Source organism: Entelurus aequoreus, linkage group LG23 (genome assembly GCF_033978785.1).
Source record: "Entelurus aequoreus isolate RoL-2023_Sb linkage group LG23, RoL_Eaeq_v1.1, whole genome shotgun sequence".
Taxonomy (NCBI): domain Eukaryota; kingdom Metazoa; phylum Chordata; class Actinopteri; order Syngnathiformes; family Syngnathidae; genus Entelurus; species Entelurus aequoreus.
Genome location: NC_084753.1, coordinates 2,524,787 through 2,551,481, shown reverse-complemented (window position 1 = coordinate 2,551,481; position 26,695 = coordinate 2,524,787). Strand labels below are relative to the sequence as shown.

General features: G+C 37.7%; 1 protein-coding gene across 3 annotated transcripts in view; it reads right to left on the bottom strand.

Annotated features, from left to right (window-relative positions):
* Positions 1-26,695, bottom strand: part of LOC133641148 (proteasome subunit alpha type-6) — an 88,634-nt gene that overhangs the window by 13,946 nt on the left and 47,993 nt on the right. The window contains exons 6-7 of one of the 3 annotated variants that reach the window (XM_062035038.1): positions 22,664-22,820; positions 1,952-2,046 (exon numbers count right to left, since the gene is read on the bottom strand). In XM_062035038.1, the coding sequence (XP_061891022.1) occupies positions 1,952-2,046; positions 22,664-22,820 (252 nt within the window). Of the gene's footprint in view, positions 1-1,951; positions 2,047-6,715; positions 6,903-22,663; positions 22,821-26,695 lie in introns of those variants that run through there. The other 2 variants (XM_062035039.1, XM_062035040.1) reach the window with 2 other exon arrangements.

Below are 26,695 nucleotides of genomic sequence, written 5' to 3'. Positions count from 1 at the left end.
TCCAACATTTAAACACACCCCGCCACTTCATTTAATGTGGCTTGTCACTTCATTTACCATGGTCCGCCACAACATTTTAACATGCCACGCCACATCCTTTAAGGCCGCCTGCCATATCATTTTAACATACCATGTCACCTCATTTTATCATGGACTGCCACTTCCTCTAAATGTGGCCCGTTCCATCATTTAAACGCACACCGCCACATCCTTTAATGTGGCTTGTCACTTCATTTAACGTGCCACACCACATCATTTAAGGACGCCCGCCATATCATTTTAACATGCCCTGTCACCTCATTTTATCGGGGACTGCCACTTCCTTTAAATGTGGCCCGTTCCATTATTTTAACGTGCCACACCACATCATTTAATGCGGCCCGCCATATCATTTTAACATGCCCCGTCACCTAATTTTATCATGGACTGCCACTTCCTCTAAATGTGGCCACTTCCATCATTTAAACGCACCCTGCCACGTCATTTAAATTGGCTTGTCACTTCATTTAATGTGGCCCGCCACAACATTTTAATGTGCCCCGCCATATCATTTTGACATGCCCTGTCACCTAATTTTATCGTGGACTGCCACTTCCTTTTAATGTGGCCACTTTCCATTATTTTAACGTGCCCCGCCACAACATTTTAGTGCGCCCCGTCAAATCATTCTAATGTGTCCAGCCATATCATTTTATTGTGAACAGCCATTTAATTTTTAACGAGGCCCGGCCCCATAGTTTTACCATGGCATTTTACGTAATTTTACACACGTCTTTTTAAAGTGGCTCGCCAAATCATTTTATGTGGCCCACCACGTCATCTATGTGGCCTGTTTAAACATCTGCTTGTCATCTGGACTTCGGATTTCAAAGCAAGTTATCCATCAATCTGTAAAAAATATAACAATAAAAAACAGTTAGCACCCCAAATATGTAATATAATAATAATAATAATAATAATAATTAGGGATGTCTGATAATATCGGCCTGCCGATATTATCGGCCGATAAATGCGTTAAAATCTAATATCGGAAATGATCGGTATCGGTTTTTTTATTATCTGTATCGTTTTTTTATTTTTTATTTTTTTATTAAATCAACATAAAAAACACAAGATACACTTACAATTAGTGCACCAACCCAAAAAACCTCCCTCCCCCCATTTCTTTCTGTTATCAATATTCTGGTTCCTACATTATATATAAATATATATCAATACAGTCTGCAAGGGATACAGTCCGTAAGCACACATGATTGTGCGTGCTGCTGGTCCACTAATAGTACTAACCTTTAACAGTTAATTTTACTCATTTTCATTAATTACTAGTTTCTATGTAACTGTTTTTATATTGTTTTACTTTCTTTTTTATTCAAGAAAATGTGTTTAATTTAGTTATCTTATTTTATTATTGTTTAAAAAAAGTACCTTATCTTCACCATACATGGTTGTCCAAATTAGGCATAATAATGTGTTAATTCCACGACTGCATATATCGGTTGATATTGGTATCGGTAATTAAAGAGTTGGACAATATCGGAATATCGGATATCGGCAAAAAGCCATTATCGGACATCCCTAATAATAATGGATTAGATAACGAGGCTATTGCACATTTATATTCACCGTTACATGTGGCCCTCTGAGGGCAGCCATAATAGTGATGTCGCCCCCAATAAAAATGACTTTGACACCCTTGCTTTTTACCCTTATGCTGTAATTTTAAATTGTGTTGCTTGTTTTATTACTACAATCTAACACTGGTTTATTTACATGTATTCTACTTTTAGTACAGCAGAATGTTGACATCCACAAACATGAGGCTGTGAGGCCGACATGCTGACCACAACATCTCGTGTGCAGACTTCTTTCCTACTCTTATCTTAAAAGTCCGACATGTTTTATCTGTGCAGACTTTCAGGCTGGGAAGTGCAAACTAATCTCATCTACTCACCGGTACTTTTTTCTGTGTAACCACAACTGCACAGTCCTTCCCTCGTACGGCGACTGATGTTAGTCCGCCTTGATTTATAGCCTTGAAAGCATACTCTGAAAGGAGACAAGATGGGGGAAATTTGTCAGAAAGTTATTTTTTCCAGGGGTTAGATTTGATTTAGATAATAACAAAATTCAAGTTTATTTAGTCATCACAGTTCCAGGATCTGACAACACAAATCAACATTGGTTTCAATAATGTTGCAGGAGGTATTTAATTGTACTTTAGCGGACCAGTTACGACATTAAAATGTACATCTGAAACCCACGGCACAATGGTTAGCATTCTAATATTAAGCATGCTGGCTTTTCTTTGTTAATTTTGCAGGTATACAACTCAGCGTCAAATATTTTGTTACTTGACGAATGCTACCTGTATGCTAACTTTTTTTAAGCAAATTTTGTAGGTAAACACCTCAATCACATGTTGGTACTTAGTGCATGCTAACATTAGCATACTAGCATTTTAAACACATTTTTCAACCTCAAGAGTATTATATGTTGGTACTTAATGCATGCTAACATTAACATCCTGGTTTTTTAAACTGATTTATACAGGTATATATTTGGGTATTTAACTAATGCTACATGTTAACATTGTAATGCTAGCTTTTTTAAGACATTTTTTAGATACGCATCTCAAAAGTAATATATTTTGGTATTTTGGACGCATGTTACAGTTAGCACTTTAACAAGCTAAGCTTAGCATGCAAGCTTTTTCAGCTCATTTTGCTGATAGTTTGCTTACTTAACGCTATCTGGCCAGCGTGCTAACTGTGAGAATGCTAGCTTTATTTTTTATACTAATTTTGTATGTATAGTTCATACTTGGTGCATACTAACATTAGCATGCTAGCATTTTAAAGTCATTTTTTCCAGATACGCATCTCAAGAATAGTATATTTTGGTACTTTGAACACATGTTACAGTTAGCACTTTAACAAGCTAACATTAGCATGCCAGTTTATTTTGCAGGTATACATCTCAGCGTCAGATATTGTGTTACTTGACAAATGCTACCCGTTAGCATGTTATGGTTAATATGGCAACTTTTTTAGGCTAATTTTGTAGGTATAGACCTCAGTCATATTTTTGGTTCTTGGTGCATGCCAACATTAACATGCTTGCATTTTTAACACATTTTTCAACCTCAAGGGTGTACAATTTTGTACTTAACACATGTTACAGTTATCACTCTAGCATGCTGTTTTTTTAGCTGATTTAACAGGTATACATACACCTGAGTATCATATTATTTAGTATTGTACTAATGCTAACTGTAAGCATGTTATTGTTAGCATAGTACTGTTAACATGCTTTTTTTTTTTTTTTTTAGCTCATTTTGCTTATATTTTTAGTTACTTCACGCTAACTGGCCAACGTGTTTTTAGCATGTTAATGTAAGTATGTTAATTTTTTATTTTTTTTAAAATTAATTTTGTATGTATTGACCTCAAAGTCAAAAATGGTGTTACTTGATTAAAGCTACCTGTTGGCATGTTAACGGTAATATGATAGCTTTCTTTTAAGCTAATTTTGTAGGTAAAGACCTCGGTCATATTTTGGTACTTGGTGCATACTAACATTAACATGCCAGCATTTTAAACTATTTATTTCAGCTACACATCTCCAGAGTAATATCGTTTGTTACCTTAGACCATGGGTGTCAAACTCTGGCCCGCAGGCCAAAATTGGCCCTTGAGGCGATATCAAATTAACACTAGAGCTGGCCCGCCGATTACATACAGCGGCGGTGCCGCGGTAACACCGCATTCACCGCTAATTCTCATATTTCCCAACCCTACCGGGAGACTCCCAAATGTCAGTGCCCCTCCCGAAAATCGTCACGTCCGCTTTTCATCCAGTCCAACGAGTGCTGGCCCAGTCACATAATATGTGTGGCTTGTGCACGCACACACAAGGGAATGTCATGCATACTTGATCAACAGCCATACAGGTCAGTATAAACAACTTTAACACTGTTAGAAATACACGCCTCACTGTGAACCCACACCAAACAAGAATGACAAGGACATTTCGGGAGAACATCCGCACCGTAACACAACATAAACACAACAGAAAAAATGCCCAGAATCCTTTGCAGCACTAACTCTTCCGGGACGCTACAAGGTGTGTGTGTGTGTGTGTGGGGGAAGGGGGGCCAGGGGCGGGGTTTGGTGGTAGCGGGGGTGTATTTTGTAGCGTCCCGGAAGAGTTAGTACTGCAAAGGGTTCTGGGTATTTGTTCTGTTGTGTTACGGTGCGGATGTTCTCCCGAAATGTGTTTGTCATTCTTGTTTGGTGTGGATTCACAGTGTGGCGCATATTTCTAACAGTGTTAAAGTTGTTCATACGGCCACCCTCAGTGTAACGTGTATCGCTGTTGATCAAGTGTGCGTTGCATTCACGTGTGTGCGTACAGAAGCCGCATATATCCTGTGACTGGGCCGGCACGTTGTTAGAATGGATGAAAAGCGGACGTGACGACAGCTCGTAGAGGACGTTAAAGGCAGTGCCTTTAAGGCACGCCCCCAAGACTGTGATCCGGGTGGACTACGAGATATAATGACTGATGAACACCTTTGTTCGATAATGAAGGTTGCCTCAGCTCAAAGCCTAAGCCCCGACATTAATGAACTAGCATCCAAGAAAATATGCCAGTTATCTGGCTTGGGCACATCAGATTAGATCAGTGTGTTGCAAACTGAGCAGTTTAAAGTCCTGAATGGTTGGTTTATTCATTCATTTATTTTCAAATTTATTAGCCTGTGGAAAAAGTTAATGTTGATATTTACCTCAGAAGGCTGCAAATAGAAAAGAGGCATTCAATTTTTATTTAAATTGTATTTGATATGCCATTGATATCTTTTAATTATTATTATTATTTGAAACTCGATTTTGCATGTCACTATAAAGTTATATAAGCCTTGCTTGTTCAATATTCAATGCAAAACTTGTTTGGGTCCCTATTAAAATGTTAATTTGTTCAACCTTGGCCCGCAGCTTTGTTCAGTTTTAAATTTTGGCCCACTCTGTATTTGAGTTTGACACCCCTGCTTTAGACCAACGAGCGAGATTTCTCTACAGAATCTCCTCTCTGGTCAACAAAAGCACCATGAGGATTCTGGCGGGAACTCTCGTTCAACCCTTTTTCGATTACGCATGCACCTCCTGGTACCCTAGCACCTCCAAAACCCTCAAATCTAAACTCCAAACATCTCAGAACAAGCTAGTCAGGTTACTTCTAGACCTCCACCCCAGATCCCACCTCACTCCTATCCACTTCTCCAAAGTGGGCTGGCTCAAGGTGGAGGACAGGGTTAAACAACTTGCACTGAGCCTAGTCTATAAAATCCACTACACCTCCCTGATACCGAAGTACATGTCAAACTACTTCCTTAACGTAAATGACCGCCATAACCACAACACCAGGGGGAGCTCCACTAACCACGTTAAACCCAGATTCCGAACTAACAAAGGTCTTAACTCATTCTCTTTCTATGCCACATCAATGTGGAATGCGCTCCCAACAGGTATAAAAGAAAGGGCATCTCTATCCTCCTTCAAAACCGCAATAAAAGTTCACCTCCAGGCAGCTACAACCCTAAACTAACACCCTCCCCGGATTGCTAATAATCAAATGTAAACAATCAAATGCAGATACTTTTTCTTATGCCCCCCCTCCACACCCCTGATTGTAAATAATGTAAATAATTCAATGTGATTATCTTTTATGATGACTGTATTATGATGATAGTATATATGATAGTATATATCTGTATCATGAATCAATTTAAGTGGACCCCGACTTAAACAAGTTGAAAAACTTATTCGGGTGTTACCATTTAGTGGTCAATTGTACGGAATATGTACTTCACTGTGCAACCTACTAATAAAAGTCTCAATCAATCAATCAAAACGCATGATACAGTTAGCGCTTTAACAGGCTAACATTAGCATGCTAGCTTGTCTAACTTAACAACACCTGAGTGTCATATATTTTGGTATTTCACTAATGCTAGTTTTAAGTGTTATTGTTAGCATAGTACTGTTAGCATGCCAGCTTTTTTGGCTCCTTTTGCCCACATTTTTTGTTACTTGATGCTACCTAGGCAGAGTGCTAACTGTTAGCATTTCAATTCGGCTTTTCAGCAATTTTTTCACAACATTCAACCGAAATTGCATTTTCTACTTCTTTAAAAAAAAATCTATAATGTACTGCTTTTGAAGTTGAAAACTTCTCAAATGGCCTTGGCATCCTTGCATTTGTCAGTCTGTGCCCGTCAGCGGAAAAAGTTTGGGCACCCCTGCATTAAAACCCTCCATCCACTTTCACTTTCACTTTCTTCCAAAACGCATGTAGCCCTTGTCATGGGACTCAAAACTGAATGAAAAATGTGTTTATTAATTGATATTAGAGCAGCATGTTTATACAAACCAGGTGAGAGCAATTAATTACATTTGATGGCAGGCATGCTAAAGTGCTAACTAAACTCACTAGCTTATCGAACTGGTTAGCTTTTAATTACATTAGGATCTGCAAAGTTGCCCAAACGTAACCGTGATAGCACAAGTGGTGTTTATATGCACATATAATAATAGTATATTTGTTATTTAGCAGCTGTTAGTGGCGTAAAGCGCGAAGCGTGACATAGCATTTAGCTATCTAGCAAACATGACAACCTCCGAGCCGGCTTTTTGTCTGAAACAATGCAAATACTAACCGACTTGATAGAGCCTTCCCTCGGGAGAGAAGATGGTAATGTGTCGGTCAAAACCCGCACTTGAGCCCCGGGACATTTTATCACGGAATACGTGTCCGAGATGTTCGGTGAAATGAAACTGTCAGAGGCTTTTATTAGCTTCGTAGGCTAACTGTTCAAACCGGAAGTTGTGCTGCTTGGGTCTCAAACTACATCCGGTGTGAGAGGGCTTCGCGGTATCCATGGTAACAGTGCAGGCTTTGCCACAAAAGGGACGGAATACGCAGATTACTTTTCTTTATAAAAATGACATATATTTTTAAAATAATTATCCCAAATTGTGGATAATCATACAAACATTAATTCGTAAATTAAAAGATGAAAAACAAACATTTTTTGGACAAATTATTTTAAGCATGTATGAATACATTTTTTTTTAAAATAAAAAATATTCCCAAATAACAAAAGATACAAGTAAAGTATATTCAACAGTCTGAATAACATTTGTACCATTTTTAATTTACGGTAAATCACTGTAAAAACAATGACCGTCGATTTTAACGGTAAAAGAAATATCGGCCCAGTCATCAGATTTGTAAGAATTTTTTTTTGTTTTTTTTACAATTTACAGTAATTCACAGTAAAAACATTCATATATTTTAGAGTAAAAAAACTGTTGCCTCAGTTGCCCGAATTTTACCATAAAAATAAAAATGTTTTTTTTTTTGATTGATTGAAACTTTTATGAGTAGATTGCACAGTACAGTACATATTCCGTACAATTGACCACTAAATGGTAACACCCGAATAAGTTTTTCAACTTGTTTAAGTCGGGGTCCACGTTAATCAATTCATGGTAAACAAAAAAAACTTTTTGGACAAATTATTTTAAGCATGGATGGACATATATTTTTATAATAATTATCCAAAATTGTGGATAATCATACAAACATTAATTCTTAAATTAAAAGATGAAAAACAAAAACTTTTTGGACAAACTGTTTTAAGCATGGATGAATACTTTTTTTTTAAAATAAAAAATATTCCTAAATAACAAAAGATACAAGTAAAGTATATTCAACAGTCTGAATAACATTTGTACCATTTTTAATTTACGGTAAATCACTGTAAAAACAATGACCGTCGATTTTAACGGTAAAATAAATATCGGCCCAGTCATCAGATTTGTAAGAACATTTTTTTTATTTTTTTTTACAATTTACAGTAATTCACAGTAAAAACATTAATATATTTTAGAGTCAAAAAACTGTTGCCTCAGTTGCCTGAATTTTACCATAAAAATAAAAATGTTTTTTTTTTTTTGATTGATTGAAACTTTTATTAGTAGATTGCACAGTACAGTACATATTCCGTACAATTGACCACTAAATGGTAACACCCGAATAAGTTTTTCAACTTGTTTAAGTCGGGGTCCACGTTAATCAATTCATGGTAAACAAAAAAAACTTTTTGGAAAAATTATTTTAAGCATGGATGGACATATATTTTTATAATAATTATCCAAAATTGTGGATAATCATACAAACATTAATTCGTAAATTAAAAGATGAAAAACAAAAAAATTTTGGACAAATTATTTTAAGCATGGATGAATAAATTTTTTTTAAAATAAAAAATATTCCCAAATAACAAAAGGTACAAGTAATGTATATTTAACAGTCTGAATAACATTTTTACCATTTTTAATTTATGGTAAATCACTGTAAAAACATTGACCGTCGATTTTAACAGTAAAAAAAAAAAATCTGCTCAGTCACCAGATTTTTAAGATTTTTTTTTTTTTTTTTACAATTTACGGTAATTCACTGTAAAAAACATTCATATATTTTACAGTAAAAAAAACTGTTGCCTCAGTTGCCAGAATTTTACCGTAAAAATAAATGAGTTTGAGTTTATTTTGAACATGCATGCATACAACATGATACATCACAATTTCCAGCTTTCTCTTTTCAACACGTTCGAAAAGGAGTAGTAAGAAGCAGAGCTTATTTAATCCTACCCCTTTTCTTTTATATAACAGTTGCTAAAACATTTGTTCACTTCCTGTTCTCAATTTATTCACAATATACTACATAAAAATAAATGAATAATACTCTGTGAAGTAAGTTACATTTCATATGGTGAGATGAGTAAGATTATTTAGGAAAATGAACGGATGGATGGATGAAATAATTTCAGAATGTTTATCATGGTTCTTCTTCTTTGTACTTTGTAAACACTTTAAGTTTGAAGAGTTTCTTGAAGTGGATTATATTAGTACATTGTTTGATTGCTTTGCTTAATCCATTCCATAATTTAATTTCATGTGTTACTGTTATTCCAGTTTACAGTAATGCACTGTAAAAATAACTGTATGTTTGTACGGTAAAAAGGTATTAAAAATAACAGTGGTAGCGCTTTCCCATTTACAGTAAATGATAAATGATGAATGGGTTATACTTGTATGGCGCTTTTCTACCTTCAAGGTACTCAAAGGGCTTTGACAGTATTTCCACATTCACCCATTCACACACACATTCACACACTGATGGCAGGAGCTGCCATGCAAGGCGCTAACCAGCAGCCATCAGGAGCAAGGGTGAAGTGTCTTGCCCAAGGACACAACGGACATGACTAGGATGGTAGAAGGTGGGGATTGAACCCCAGTAACCAGCAACCCTCCGATCGCTGGCACGGCCACTCTACCAACTTCGCCACGCCGCCCCCAGTACACTTTAAAAACAGCAGATTTTACCGTAAAAAGGTTTTTACAGAATTTTACAGTTCAAACGACAGTGCTACCGTTTTATAGCAATGCACAGTAAAAACGCTGACCTCAGATATACGCTCAAAAAGTGGCATCTTAGTGCAAACTTTTTAACCTAAATTTCAAATTGGTACAGCTTTTTTATTTACAGTAATGCCACTGTAAAAACAAAAAACCTTCGATTTTAGTATAAAACTGCCCACATTTTACAGTAAAACAATTTAGCTACCGTTTTCCATTTACAGTAAGGCAATTTAATAACAAGAGTATATTCTATTGTAAAACAATAATAAGTTGTATTGCTTTGTTTTTCAATTTACAGTAATGCACTGTTAAAATAACAAAATTATGTTTTACGGTAAAAAAAAAAAAAGAAAACAAAAAGAAAAGTGGGAGCTTAACAGACGGAATTTTATCGTAAAAATAAAAGTGGTGCTGTTTTTTAAATTTACACTAATGCACTGTAAAAACAAAAAACGTAGATTTTACAGTTAAAAAACAAACAAACAAAAAAAAAACTGGCTGAGTGGTACAGATTTTACATTTACCGTAATGTACTTTAAAAACAACGACCACAGATGTTACGATAACAAAAGTGGCAGTTTAGTCGGCACAATTTTAACGTAAAAATAAAAGTGGTACAGTTTTTCAATTTACAGTAATGCACTGTAAAAACAACATCGTAGATTTTACGGTAAAACGGTCAGTTTTATCGCCCAAATTTTACGGTAAAATAACTTTGCTACCGCTTTTCCATTTACAGTAATGCACTGTAAAGATAACTGTACAGTTGTATGGTTAAAAAAACCAAAAACCTTGTAGTTAAATTGCCAGAATTTTCCTGTTAAAATACAAGGGATACTGAAATGTTTTCAATTTACAGTAATGCAATAAAAACAACAGTATATTTTACTGTAAAAAAAAAAAGAAAAGAAAAAAAAGAAAAGTGGCAGCTATGTGGCCAGAATTTTAACGTAAATATTAAAAAATGTACCGTTTTTTGGGGGTTTTTTTTGACAGTAATCCGTCCATCCATCCATTTTTCTACTGCTTATCCCTTAAAAACAATAACAGTATGTTTTACGGTAAAAAAAAAAAAAAGAAAAAAAATGGCAGCCATGTGGCCAGAATTTTACCATAAAAATAAAAATGGTACCGTTTTTTAATTTTACAGTAATGCACTGTAAAAACAACCATCATAAATTTTACGATAAAACTGTTAGCGAAGTCACCCCAATTTTACAGTTAAACAAAATGGCTACTATTTTTCCATTTACAGCAATGCACTGTAAAAACAAGTGTAGCGTTTATGGTTTAAAAACAACAACTTGCAGCTTGGTTGCGAGAATTTTACTGTAAAAATAGCAGTTCTAATGTTTTTCTTTGACAATAATGAACAGTAAATTTTACGGTAAAACCCTGCCATTTATGCCTGCCTCGCCCTCCAGTCAGGGCTCAATGATTGTTTCCTGTTTCCTGGTCCCGGTTGCCTGTTTCCCCTGCATGTGCACTTACCAGTCATGTTTTCCTGTGCTACGCCTGCCATCTCTGCATCTTGGGGTTCAAGACCGACAGTACCTGACAGAATCATCGAGCCAAATACGAACCCCGCGGAGATTTCAATGGCCGAGAGGCTTGACAAGATTTTGACACTGATGGACACATCTAAGCAATTGTTTTCCTCTTTTCAAGCTCCCTCCCACCCATCTTTGGCGTCTGTTGGCCTCTTTGGGGCGGGGCAAAGGTCAGCTGTACGACAGGGGAAGCACAGCTCTCACCTCTCCCAGTGAGGCCACCTCTGACGCCGACGGCCAAGCCGCCTGTTGCTCCAGCTCTTGACATGCCATCTGCGTTTCCGGTGGGCCGTCCCACGGCGCCGTCATCTACGTCTCCGGCGGGCCGTCCCACGGCGCCAAGATCTTCGTCCCACGGCGCTGCAATCTTCGTCTCCGGCAATACGCCCCACGGCGCCGTCATCCTCTTCTCCGGCGGGCTGTCCCATGTCGCGTCCGCCATGCTCGTCGCCTCCGCGACCTAATGCTTTCCTGCCGCACAAGCGGCCATCAAACGCCCACACGCCTCCTCCTCCTCCTCATCGGCCAAGAGCGGCCATTCCGTGGTCGCCCGCCTCGCCAGATGCAGCGCCGTTCAACGTGTCGCCGCCACCTGGCTCTTCCCCGCTGGTTGCGGGGGCACATGGCCTGGATTGTTGGTCGGCCTTTTGAGGCAGGGGTGCAGTTTGGCGACCTTCCGCCATTCCTCCCTCCACCCTCCCTTGGTTTTGAACTTTTTGTTAAACTTGAAAACATCTGCTATCCGTTATAGGAAGGGGGGCGACTGTCAGAATTGTTGACAGTTTGGTTATGTTTGGGTTTTCCTGTGTGTTTGTGTTTATTTCCTGTCAGCGCTCTTATTTTAGTTCCACTTCCTGTATGTCTCCCTAAACGCTCGTTTCCCTCACCAGCCTGGCACACCTGGTTGCAGTTGCCAATCCGGCTGCTATTTATGCCTGCCTCGCCCTCCAGTCAGGGCTCGATGATTGTTTCCTGTTGCCTGTTACCGGTTTCCTGGTTCCTGTTTTCCCTGCATGTGCACTTACCAGTTGCACTAGCTCCTATTTGACATTAAAGTCATGTTTCCTGCGCTAAGCCTGCCATCTCTGCATCTTGGGGTTAAATCCAACTGCCTTTGGTTCCAAGGTTGTTTGTACTAGGTTTGTACACAGAAAATGTGACACTTAAAAAGAATCAACAAACTTTGTGGACTGAGGTATATGGTTGGTCAAGAGAGTAATAGAAACATATCAAGAAACCAAGAATTGGCAAATGGCTGTTGGAACTATCCACAAACCTTCCATTAGCAAAAAATACATATATGACAGGGGTCACCAACCTTTTTGAAACCAAGAGCTACTTCTTGGGTACTGATGAATGCGAAGGGCTACCATTTTGATACACACTTAAATAAATTGCCAGAAATAGCCAATTTGCTCAATTTACCTTTAACTCTATGTTATTATTAATAATTAATTATATTTACACTTAATTGAACGGTTTAAAAGAGGAGAAAACATGAAAAAAATGACAATTAAATTTTGAAACATAGTTTATCTTCAATTTCGAATCTTTAAAATTCTAAATTCAACCGAAAAAAAGAAGACAAAAACTTAAAAAAATAATTTATGGAACATCATTAGTAATTTTTCCTGATTAAGATTAATTTTAGAATTTTGATTACATGTTTTAAATAGGTTAAAATCCAATCTACACTTTGTTAGAATATATAACAAATTGGACCAAGCTATATTTCTAACAAAGACAAATCATTATTTCTTCTAGATTTTCCAGAACAAAAATTTTAAAAGAAATTCAAAAGACTTTGAAATAAGATTTAAATTTGATTCTACAGATTTTCTAGATTTGCCAGAATAATTTTTTTGAATTTTAATCATAATAAGTTTGAAGAAATATTTCACAAATATTCTTTGTCGAAAAAACAGAAGATAAAATAAAGAATTAAATTACAATTTATTTATTATTCTTTACAATAAAAAAAATACATTTACTTGAACATTGATTTAAATTAACAGGAAAGAAGAGGAAGGAATTTAAAAGGTAAAAAAGTATATGTTTTTAAAAATCCTAAAATCATTTTTAAGTTTGTATTTTTTCTCTAAATTTGTCTTTATGAAAGTTATAAGAAGCAAAGTAAAAAAATTAATGAATTTATTTAAACAAGTGAAGACCAAGTCTTTAAAATATTTTCTTGGATTTTCAAATTCTATTTGAGTTTTGTTTCTCTTAGAATTAAAAATGTCGGGCAAAGCGAGACCAGCTTGCTAGTAAATAAATACAATTTAAAAAACATCTGCTATCCGTTATAGGAAGGGGGGCGACTGTCAGAATTGTTGACAGTTTGGTTATGTTTGGGTTTTCCTGTGTGTTTGTGTTTATTTCCTGTCAGCGCTCTTATTTCAATTTTTTCATTTGAGCTATTTTTAGAACAGGCCGGCGGGCTACTCATCTGGTCCTTACGGGCTACCTGGTGCCCGCGGGCACCGCGTTGGTGACCCCTGATATATGATAACAAATAGACTAATATTTTTCCACCGAGTCTGGGACCCCTTTGTTTTATATGTGTCTGGAAAACATTTGTCAAATGTGTTGGAGCACCATGGGGACGACTAGGCTGAGGCTCTCGGGAGGTGTTCGGCTGCAAAATTGGCTAAAAGAGTTAGCATGCTAACAGTTAGCATATGTCAAGTACCAAGACATTTGAGTCTGGGGCATTTGGCTGTAAAATTGGCTAAAAAAAAGGTAGCATGTTAATGTTATAACTCCTTAGGGGCGGCGGACGGCTGGCGCAGCGCCAAGAGGGCAGCGGCTTCGCCTCCGGAGCCCCCCTGCTACAGTGGCACATTTTATAATATGAAAAAATAATGTAATTTTTTTTTTAACGGTCCTTAAGCGGGTTGTAGGGTGGGGTTGAAAAGACTCTTGAGATTTCTGATCGAGTGGAAGGAACATTGTGTGACATTGTTTGTGTTTTTGTTTGTGTATATGCTTGTTTGTGTTCTTTTGTGTTGCCGCAAATGGAAAAGTTGCAACAAAAAAAATGTTGGCAAAAAAAACACATTCTGACATATTTTAAACAGTAAAATCTAGAGATTTCACACACACACACACACACATACACACATTCACGGCTGGCGCAGCGCCAAAAGGGCAGCAGCAATTTCGCCTCCGGAGCCCCCCGCTGGAGTGGCACATTTTATAATGTGAAAAAATAATGTAATTTTTTTTTTTAACGGTCCTTAAGTGGGTTGTAGGGTGGGGTTGAAATGACTCTTGAGATTTCTGATCGAGTGGAAGGAACATTGTGTGACATTGTTTGTGTTTTCAGTTTTTGTTTGTGTATATGCTTGTTTGTGTTCTTTTGTGTTGCCGCAAATGGAAAAATTGTAAAAAAAAATGAATAAAAGTTGGCAAAAAAAACTAATTCTGCCAATTTTTCAACAGTTAAATCAAGAGATTTCACACACACACACCTACACACACACATTCACGGCTGGCGCAGCGCCAAAAAGGCAGCAGTTTCGCCTCCGGAGCCCCCCTGCTACAGTGGCACATTTTATAATGTAAAAAAAAATGTTTTTTTTTTTTTTTTTACGGTCCTTTAGCAGGTTGTAGGGTGGGGTTGAAAAGACTTGAGATTTCTGATCGAGTGGAAGGAACATTGTGTGACATTGTTTGTGTTTTGACTTTTTGTTTGTGTATATGCTTGTTCGTGTTCTTTTGTGTTGCCGCAAATGGAAAAATTGTAAAAAAAAATTAAAAAAATGTTGGCAAAAAAAAAAAAAATTCTGCCAATTTTTAAACAGTTAAATCTAGAGATTTCACACACACACACCTACACACACACATTCACGGCTGGCGCAGCGCCAAAAGGGCAGCAGTTTTGCCTCCGGAGCCCCCCTGCTACAGTGGCACATTTTATAATGTAAAAAAAAATGTTTTTTTTTTTTTTTTTACGGTCCTTTAGCAGGTTGTAGGGTGGGGTTGAAAAGACTTGAGATTTCTGATCGAGTGGAAGGAACATTGTGTGACATTGTTTGTGTTTTTGTTTGTGTATATGCTTGTTCGTGTTCTTTTGTGTTGGCGCAAATGGAAAAATTGCACACAAAAAAAATGTTGGCAAAAAATACTAATTCTGCCAATTTTTAAACAGTTAAATCTAGAGATTTCACACACACACATACACACATTCACGGCTGGCGCAGCGCCAAAGGGGCAGCGGTTTCGCTTCCGGAGCCCCCCTGCTACAGTGGCACATTTTATAATGTAAAAAAATAATGTAATTTTTTTTTTTTAACGGTCCTTAAGCGGGTTGTAGGGTGGGGTTGAAATGACTCTTGAGATTTCTGATCGAGTGGAAGGAACATTGTGTGACATTGTTTGTGTTTTCAGTTTTTGTTTGTGTATATGCTTGTTCGTGTTCTTTTGTGTTGCCGCAAATGGAAAAATTGTAAAAAAAAATAAAAATAAAAGTTGGCAAAAAAAATAATTCTGCCAATTTTTCAACAGTTAAATCAAGAGATTTCACACACACACACACCTACACAGACACATTCACGGCTGGCGCAGCACCAAGAGGGCAGCAGTTTCGCCTCCGGAGCCCCCCTGCTACAGTGGCACATTTTATAATATGAAAAAATAATGTAAACTTTTTTTTTAACGGTCCTTAAGCGGGTTGTAGGGTGGGGTTGAAAAGACTCTTGAGATTTCTGATCGAGTGGAAGGAACATTGTGTGACATTGTTTGTGTTTTCAGTTTTTGTTTGTGTATATGCTTGTTTGTGTTCTTTTGTGTTGCCGCAAATGGAAAAATTGTAAAAAAAAATAAAAATAAAAGTTGGCAAAAAAAATAATTCTGCCAATTTTTCAACAGTTAAATCAAGAGATTTCACACACACACACACCTACACAGACACATTCACGGCTGGCGCAGCACCAAGAGGGCAGCAGTTTCGCCTCCGGAGCCCCCCTGCTACAGTGGCACATTTTATAATATGAAAAAATAATGTAAACTTTTTTTTTAACGGTCCTTAAGCGGGTTGTAGGGTGGGGTTGAAAAGACTCTTGAGATTTCTGATCGAGTGGAAGGAACATTGTGTGACATTGTTTGTGTTTTGTGTTTTTGTTTGTGTATATGCTTGTTTGTGTTCTTTTGTGTTGCCGTAAATGGAAAAATTGCAACAAAAAAAATGTTGGCAAAAAAAACACATTCTGACATATTTTAAACAGTAAAATCTAGAGATTTCACACACACACACACACACACACACACACACATACACACATTCACGGCTGGCGCAGCGCCAAAAGGGCAGCAGCAATTTCGCCTCCGGAGCCCCCCGCTGGAGTGGCACATTTTATAATGTGAAAAAATAATGTAATTTTTTTTTTTAACGGTCCTTAAGCGGGTTGTAGGGTGGGGTTGAAATGACTCTTGAGATTTCTGATCGAGTGGAAGGAACATTGTGTGACATTGTTTGTGTTTTCAGTTTTTGTTTGTGTATATGCTTGTTCGTGTTCTTTTGTGTTGCCGCAAATGGAAAAATTGTAAAAAAAAATAAATAAAAGTTGGCAAAAAAAACTAATTCTGCCAATTTTTCAACAGTTAAATCAAGAGATTTCACACACACACACCTACACACACACATTCACGGCTGGAGCAGCGCCAAAAAGGCAGCAGTTTCGCCTCCGGAGCCCCCCTGCTACAGTGGCACATTTTATAATGTAAAAAAATAATGTAATTTTTTTTTTTTTAACAGTCCTTAAGCGGGTTGTAGGGTGGGGTTAAAAAGACTCTTGAGATTTCTGATCGAGTGGAACATTGTGTGACATTCTTTGTGTTTTGAGTTTTTGTTTGTGTATATGCTTGTTCGTGTTCTTTTGTGTTGCCGCAAATGGAAAAATTGTAAAAAAAATTAAAAAAATAAAAAGTTGGCAAAAAAAATAAAATTCTGCCAATTTTTAAACAGTTAAATCTAGAGATTTCACACACACACCTACACACACACATTCACGGCTGGCGCAGCGCCAAAAGGGCAGCAGTTTCGCCTACAGAGGAACCCCCGCTAGAGTGGCACATTTTATAATGTAAAAAATATTGGCCTTTTTTTTAATCTATCCTTAAAGGCCTACTGAAATGAATTTTTTTTATTTAAACGGGGATAGCAGATCTATTCTATGTGTCATACTTGATCATTTCGCGATATTGCCATATTTTTGCTGAAAGGATTTAGTATAGAACAACGACGATAAAGATTGCAACTTTTGGTATCTGATAAAAAAAAAGGCTTGCCCCTACCGGAAGTAGCGTGACGTAGTCAGTTGAACATATACGCAAAGTTCCCTATTGTTTACAATGATGGCCGCATGAAGTGAGAGAGATTCGGACCGAGAAAGCGACAATTTCCCCATTAATTTGAGCGAGGATGAAAGATTTGTGGATGAGTAAAGTGCAAGTGAAGGACTAGTGGGGAGTTGAAGCTATTCAGATAGGGAAGATGCTGTGAGAGCCGGGGGTGACCTGATATTCAGCTGGGAATGACTACAACAGTAAATAAACACAAGACATATATATACTCTATTAGCCACAACACAACCAGGCTTATATTTAATATGCCACAAATTAATCCTGCATAAAAACACCTGCGTGTTTGTTATGCTAGCTCCTAGCTCCTATGCTAGCTCCTAGCTCCATAGAACACGCCAATACAATTCAAACACCTGATCAACACACACAATCACTCAGCCCAAAAGACCGTTCACCTAACCCAAGGTTCATAAAGCTTATATATTTTAAAAAAGTTACGTCCATACGCAAAAAAAAGTTGCGCACATACGGTCAAGCGATCAAATGTTTAGAAGCCAAAGCTGCATACTCACAGTAGCACGTCTGCGTCTTTGTCATCCAAATCAAAGTAATCCTGGTAGGAGTCTGTGTTGTCCCAGTTCTCTACAGGCGTCTGTGTATCGAAGTCAAAAGTCCTCCTGGTTAGAGTCTCTGTTATCCGAGTTCTTCCATCTTGACTGCATCTTTCGGGAATGTAAACAAAGAAGCGCCGGCTGTCTACTGTTGTTGCTGACTACGTTAGAAAAATACGTCCATTTCGCACCGACAACTTTCTTCTTTGCTTGCTCAGCTTCCTTCTCCATAATGCAATGAACATGATTGCAACAGATTCACGAACACAGATGTCCAGAATACTGTGGAATTATGAAATGAAAACAGAGCTTTTTCGTATTGGCTTCAATGTGGAAGGCATACCCGTGTTCGCCGGGCTACGTCACGCGCATACGTCATCCTCAGAGGCGTTTCGAACCGGAAGTTTAGCGGCAAATTTAAAATGTCACTTTATAAGTTAACCCAGCCGTATTGGCATGTGTTATAATGTTAAGATTTCATCATTGATATATAAACTATCAGACTGCGTGGTCGGTAGTAGTGGCTTTCAGTAGGCCTTTAAGCAGGTTGTAGGGTGGGTTGAAAAGACTCTTGAGATTTCTGATCGAGTGGAAGGAACATTGTGTGACATTGTTTGTGTTTTGAGTATTTCTTTGTGTATAAATACACAAACAAAAACGATGGAGATGATGATTTAATTTTCCAGCATGATCTGGCACCTGCCCACAGTGCCAAAACCACCAGTAACTGGTGTACTGACCATGGCATTACTGTCCTCGATTGGCCTGCCAACTCCCCTGACCTGAACCCCATAGAGAATTTGTGGGGTATTGTGAAGAAGAAGCTGAAAGACACCAGACCCAACAATGCAAATGAGCTAATTGAAGCATCCCGGGCATCCATAACACCTCAGCAATGCCACAGGCTGATTGCCTCCACGCCGCGCCGCATTGATGGCAGTAATCCGTGCAAAAGGATTCCCAACCAAGTACTGAGTGCATTAACTGACATTTTCAAATGTTTGATTTTGTTTTGCTGTTATAAATCTTTTTTTTTTTTTTTTTACTCGGTCTGAGGAAATATTCACATTTTTTGAGATGGGATTTTGGAGTTTTCTTAAACTGTATGCCATAATCAGCAATATTAAAAATAATAAAAGGCTTGCAATATTTCAGTTGATGTGTAATTAAATCCAGAATGTATGACATTTTTCTATTTTTTAAATTGCATTACAGAAAATAAAGAACTTTATCACAATATTCTAATTTTCTGAGACATTCCTGTACATACACACATTCACGGCTGGAGTGGCGCCAAAAGGGCAGCAGCTTCGCCTAAATCGGGGGTCGGCAACCCGCGGCTCTAGAGCCGCATGCGGCTCTTTAGCGCCGCCCTAGTGGCTCTCTGGAGATTTTTCAAAAATGTATGAAGAATGGAAAAAGATGAGGGGGGAAAAAAAAAATCAATTTTTTTGTTTTAGTATGGTTTCTGTAGGAGGACAAACATGACACAAACCTCCGTAATTGTTATAAATCACACTGTTTATATTAAATATGCTTCGCTGATTCAAGTATTTGGTGAGCGCCGTTTTGTCCTACTTATTTTGGCGGTCCTTGAACTCACCGTATAGTCTGTTTACATGCATAACTTTCTCTGACTTTCTAGGACGTGTTTTATGCCACTTCTTTTTCTGTCTCATTTTGTCCACCACACTTTTAACGTTGTGCATGAATGCACAAAGGTGAGTTTTGTTGATGTTATTGACTTGTGTGAAGTGCTAATCAGACATATTTGTTCACTGCAAGACTGCAAGCTAATCGATGCTAACATGCTATTTAGGCTAGCTATATGTACATATTGCATCATTATGCCTAATTTGTAGCTATATTTGAGCTAATTTAGTTTCCTTTAAGTCCTCTTAATTAAATTTATATCTCATGACACATGTAATATGGCTTTTAATTTTTCGCGGCTCCAGACAGATTTGTTTTTGTTTTTTTTGGTCCAATATGGCTCTTTCAACATTTTGGGTTGCCGACCCCTGGCCTAAATGTTTGTTTGTGCTCTTTTGAGCTGCTGCAAATGGAAACATGTATTACAAAACTTCTGCCAGTTTCATATTCAGCATTTTACTTTCATTCAAGAACTGAATATTTCCCCTGCTGTTGACCTTAGTCTACGAAAGCGTCTCATTCATAAAGTGTTTCCATTCTGTGAGAGAAAGACCCCCACCCCCGGGTGGGCTTCGCACATTTGCGCTGTCACAGGTGTTTTCCAAGCATGCAACCTTTCGGTGCCACTCAGTCTTTCCGTGTACAGTAACGGAATCTCAGCACCGTGGCGAAGGACTAATCGCGGAATGAGGAAGCCAGTGAGTTTGCAGCCGACTCAGTGAAAAAGCGCCGACTTCCTTGAACTTTGACACACATGAGGGGAGAAAACCAAGTTCCTTGTAAGCGAGGCGCGTGCAACGTCAACGTGCTGCAACTCTCGCCGCACGCCACTTTTTTCTCTCTTTTTTTTTTTTTATACCGCACAAAACTAACAATCACCCGTTCAAATCCTCGGAAAGAAAATAGAACTTTAGACGAGTTGAGCGATTGCATCGTGTCAGTTGACAAAATGCAGTCATGAGGAAATAGTTATGGATTATGAACAGCTGCAAAAAACTAACTTTTATACAAACCCCGTTTCCATATGAGTTGGGAAATGGTGTTAGATGTAAATATAAACGGAATACAATGATTTGCAAATCCTTTTCAACCCATATTCAGTTGAATGCACTACAAAGACAAGATATTTGATGTTCAAACTCATAAACTTTTTTTTTTTTTTGCAAATAATAATTAACTTAGAATTTCATGGCTGCAACACGTGCCAAAGTAGTTGGGAAAGGGCATGTTCACCACTGTGTTACATGGCCTTTCCTTTTAACAACACTCAGTAAACGTTTGGGAACTGAGGAGACACATTTTTGAAGCTTTTCAGGTGGAATTATTTCCCATTCTTGCTTGATGTACAGCTTAAGTTGTTCAACAGTCCGGGGGTCTCCCTTGTGCTATTTTAGGCTTCACACATTTTCAATGGGAGACAGGTCTGGACTTCAGGCAGGCCAGTCTAGTACCCGCACTCTTTTACTATGAAGCCACGTTGATGTAACACGTGGCTTGGCATTGTCTTGCTGAAATAAGCAGGGGCGTCCATGAAAAAGACGTTGTTTGGATGGCAACTTATGTTGCTCCAAAACCTGTATGTACCTTTCAGCATTAATGGCGCCTTCACAGATGTGTAAGTTACCCATGTCTTGGGCACTAATACACCCCCATACCATCACACATGCTGGCTTTTGAACTTTGCGCCTGTAACAGTCCGGATGGTTCTTTTCCTCTTTGGTCCGGAGGACACGACGTCCACAGTTTCCAAAAACAATTTGAAATGTGGACTCGTCAGACCACAGAACACTTTTCCACTTTGTATCAGTCCATCTTAGATGAGCTCAGGCCCAGCGAAGCCGACGGCGTTTCTGGGTGTTGTTGATAAACGGTTTTCGGTAAGCATAGGAGAGTTTAAACTTGCACTTACAGATGTAGCAACAAACTGTAGAGACTGACTGTGGTTTTCTGAAGTGTTCCTGAGCCCATGTGGTGATATCCTTTACACACTGATGTTGCTTTTTGATGCAGTACCGCCTGAGGGATCGAAGGTCACAGGCATTCTATGTTGGTTTTCAGCCTTTCTCCAGATTCTCTCAACCTTTTGATGGTATTACAGACCGTAGATGGTGAAATCCCTAAATTCCTTGCAATAGCTGGTTGAGAAAGGTTTTTCTTAAACTGTTCAACAATTTGCTCACGCATTTGTTGACAAAGTGGTGACCCTCGCCCCATCCTTGTTTGTGAATGACTGAGCATTTCATGGAATCTACTTTTATACCCAATCATGGCACCCACCTGTTCCCAATTTGCCTGTTCACCCGTGGGATGTTCCAAATAAGTGTTTGATGAGCATTCCTCAACTTTATCCGTATTTATTGCCACCTCTCCCAACTTCTTTGTCACGTGTTGCTGGCATCAAATTCTAAAGTTAATGATTATTTGCAACAAAAAAAAATGCTTATCAGTTTGAACATCAAATATGTTGTCTTTGTAGCATATTCAACTGAATATGGCTTGAAAATGATTTGCAAATCATTGTATTCCGTTTATATTTACATCTAACACAATTTCCCAACTCATATGGAAACGGGGTTTGTATATATATATATATATATATACACATATATATATAAATATATGCACACACACACATTATATATATATATATATATATATATATATATATATATATATATATATATATATATATATATATATTCATGTTGTTTTGCTGGCATGTTTTTATTCACATTTGTGTTATTTTGTACTTCTTCTTACACAATTGTGTGTACATAACCACGAGGGCTACTTTAATACATTTTATACCAATACATTGGTATGATTTAATTTAGTTATAATTAAAAAATGTTATTCGAATAACATCTTTGTCCTGTTTTATCATACTCATAATCAACTCTACTATATTCAGTGGTCACGACATGTGTCGGTGGCGCTGTCATGTGTGCTGTCATGTGACTTCAGGCATGAGTCGGCAGGAAGTGGAAGTAAATATCTACAGCGTGTAGTTATGTAGTGCACATGATACTGATAAAGAGCTGCTATAAAGTAACATTACCCCTGCATTTGCAGTTGGAGTCTGCCAGCGGGTGTTGTTGAAGTCCTGCGCGGCAAACACACCAGGAGCAGCAGTCACGATGAGCGTGCACTTTCACACACGGCGCCGCCACACGCCTTCCAACCGCGTGGCCACCTAGTCTGCTCACCTGTCTCTGCTCCGACAGTTAAAAATGATTCAGGTGTGATTATTTTAGTCCAGAAGAATGTGCTCCTACTGCATGAGTGGATTACAAAAGAGACACCAGAAAAACAAGTTGACCTAATTGTGTTTCATGGCATCCATACATCAGATATATATGATAATGATCAACATAGAGGCAACTTGTTTTTCCACTCTGCTGCTACTTTAAAATGAGCAGATGCTTAACACACTGGATTAAAAATAGACACACTTCTTGTACGCGAACTAAAACAGCTCATAAGGATGTCCGAGTGGTGAATGACATCACCGGCTGGTTTACACTTCCTCTCATTCTTGCATCGACCTCACCGCCTTGTTATGAGACTGACCATTGTGGTTCGTGCAGTTCACCTCGTTTAACATCTCTCATTTATATGTTTGACATGTCACTTAACACTTGACTTTTTTTGCAGCTTGACCCGGGCGGGCTTTATCAGTATCGAGAAGCTGTGCACCACAAAACGTGCTCATTATAGCCATTAATCAGCGCAAATTGTTTAACCATGTAAGACCCAAATATATTTAACCTTTCAGATGTTGTTGTAGGAGGCATTTGATGCAGAAATTGAGAATTTAAATGTTTTTTTTAATGTATGTTTAAACAAATGTGTCCAAATTCCATCAATGGATTAATGGCTCTAATTATCATACTAAAAGGAAAACATGCATACCCCCATTACATCCACACATTCAGGAACATTCCTTTCCCCAGAACTGAGTTGTCTGTTGATATCCTTGGACAAAGTCATGGAATTTTAGGTCAGGCTGATCAATTAACTACATTTTTTAGAGATAAAACGTTTAAATCAGTCACCAGAACACAACACAAGGGTAGAATGTATACTATCCATGTATAGAGAAAATACTTCAGGCAGTGATGTAGTGGAGGGAATGCAACCTGTTTGAGCCCACTGCAACAAGCTAGCTATTACTACCACATTCAGCCAGTGTTGTATAATTGCAACAATTATGTAACAAGCTCTAAATGAAATTTGATGCATCTGTTCCACAATAACTACACATGTACATGCTCTAGACCAGGGGTCACCAACCTTTTTGAAACCAAGAGCTACTTCTTGGCTACTGATTAATGCGAAGGGCTACCAGTTTGATACACACTTAAATAAATTGCCAGAAATAGCCAATTTGCTCAATTTACCTTTAACTCTATGTTATTATTAACAATTAATGGTATTTACACTTAATTGAACGGTTTAAAAGAGGAGAAAACACGAAAAAAAAATGACAATTAAATTTTGAAACATAGTTTATCTTCAATTTCGACTCTTTAAAATTCAAAATTCAACCGAAAAAAAGAAGAGAAAAACTAGCTAAATTAAATAATTTTGAAAAAATTTAAAAAAGAATTTATGGAACATCATTAGTAATTTTTCCTGATTAAGATTAATTTTAGAATTTTGATGACATGTTTTAAATAGGTTAAAATCCAATCTGCACTTTGTTAGAATATGTAACAAATTGGACCAAGCTATATTTCTAACAAAGACAAATAATTATTTCTTCTAGATTTTCCAGAACAAAAATTTTAAAAGAAATTCAAAAGACTTTGAAATAAGATTTAAATTTGATTCTACAGATTTTCTAGATTTGCCAGAATATTTTTTTTGAATTTTAATCATAATAAGTTTGAAGAAATATTTCACAAATATTCTTCGTCGAAAAAACAGAAGCTAAAATGAAGAATTAAATTAAAATGTATTCATTATTCTTTACAATAGATTTTTTTTTTTTACTTGAACATTGATTTAAATTGTCAGGAAAGAAGAGGAAGGAATTTAAAAGGTAAAAAGGTATATGTGTTTAAAAATCCTAAAATCATTTTTAAGGTTGTATTTTTTCTCTAAAATTGTCTTTCTGAAAGTTATAAGAAGCAAAGTAAAAAAATTAATGAATTTATTTAAACAAGTGAAGACCAAGTCTTTAAAATATTTTCTTGGATTTTCAAATTCTATTTGAGTTTTGTCTCTCTTAGAATTAAAAATGTCGAGCAAAGCGAGACCAGCTTGCTAGTAAATAAATAAAATTTAAAAAATAGAGGCAGCTCACTGGTAAGTGCTGCTATTTGAGCTATTTTTAGAACAGGCCAGCGGGCTACTCATCTGGTCCTTGCGGGCTACCTGGTGCCCGCGGGCACCGCGTTGGTGACCCCTGCTCTAGACATTGTAATAACAACCAAAAAAAATATAAAAGACATTTTACTTACTTGAATCTGATGAATCCAGTCCAATGAAACAAATAGATGTTGTTCGAAGGAAACCATGAGAGGTTGTGTGAGTTCATGGCCAGAAGGCATTACTTATAAACAAATGTACGATTCAATAGCCTTGTGAGACTGAACAATAGAACCCAATGACTATGTAAATGTGGTAAAAAAAAAAAAAAAATTATAACAGATTGTTTTTTAGGATGGTTAAAGGTAACGTTGTAATTTTACAACAAGGGGTGTTACAGGTGTTACAGGGTTAATTCATTTTTGTATTGTAGGTTGAAATGTTGTATATGTTGTTCTCCTGAGTTAATGCTGCTGATCAATTTGAATTTATGATTATTCATTGACTTTATTTTATTTTTCAGTATCAAATGGTTCAAGTCAGTCAAAAAATGTTTGTATTTTAAATGAGGATTTTTTGTTTGTTTGTTTCAGGCACTTTCATTTTTTTTTACAGACCACAAAACAATGTTAAAATCTTAATAATAAATCGACCTATATTTTGTTTTTTTTCATAATAATGTTATACAGAGGTGTACTTATAACAGGGGTCGGCAACCTTTACCACTCAAAGAGCCATTTTGGCAAGTTTCACAAATTATAGAAAGTAATGGGAGCCACAAAAAAAAATTTAAAATTTAAAATGAAAATCACCGCATACAAAGCTTACATGCTTTGTGCTATGTTAACCAGGGGTCTCAGACACACGCACCGGCACGCACTTTAATGTGGAAATTTGATGTTAGTGCAGCCCACGAGTTTTGAATGAATGTCGCTTGATAGCCGCTTGATAGCGTCATACTTGCCAACCCTCTAATTTTTCCCGGGAGACTCCCGAATATCAGAGCGTGATGACACTACATTTGGCGCCCTCTACAGTCTGCCCTGACAGTGTACCTGCTCGACCACAATTGGAATGCTGTTCTAGCTTGCTCACGTAAGAGACAGCAAGGCTACTAACTCAGCAGCCACACATCTTACACTGACGGTACCAATACCCAGAATCCCATGCAGCCCTAACTCTTCCGCTCAACCAACGCACGGAGAGGGGCGGGGGTTGATGTGTGGGGGGATTTGGTGGTAGCGGGGGTGTATAATGTAGACCGGAAGAGTTAGGGCTGCATGGGATTCTGGGTAATGGTTCTGTTGTGTTTATGTTGTGTTACGGTGGGATGTTCTCCAGAAATGTGTTTTTCATTCTTTTTTGGTGTGGGTTCACAGTGTGGCGCATATTTGTAACGTAACAGTGTTAAAGTTGTTTGATACGGCTACCGTCAGTGTAAGCTGTGTGGCTGATGAGTAAGTATGCTTTGCTGTCTCCTGTATGCAAGTAATAACAACATGCAACATGTGGCTGGACTGGCACGCTGTATGTAAATGCTATAGAGGACAATTGCTGCAGTGCAATTAGGGCACGCCCTTTATTTAGTAAGTAAGAGTGTAAATAGGATTAGTTTTTCCCTGGGAGTAATCTATGAGAGACACTGAGATCCATAAATCTCCTGGGAAAATCGGGGGGGTCGGCATGTATGTAGCTGAGCCGCATCAGAGTGGTCAAGGAGCCGCATGTGGCTCCGGAGCCGCGGGTTGCCGACCCCTGACTTATAACAATGTTAAAG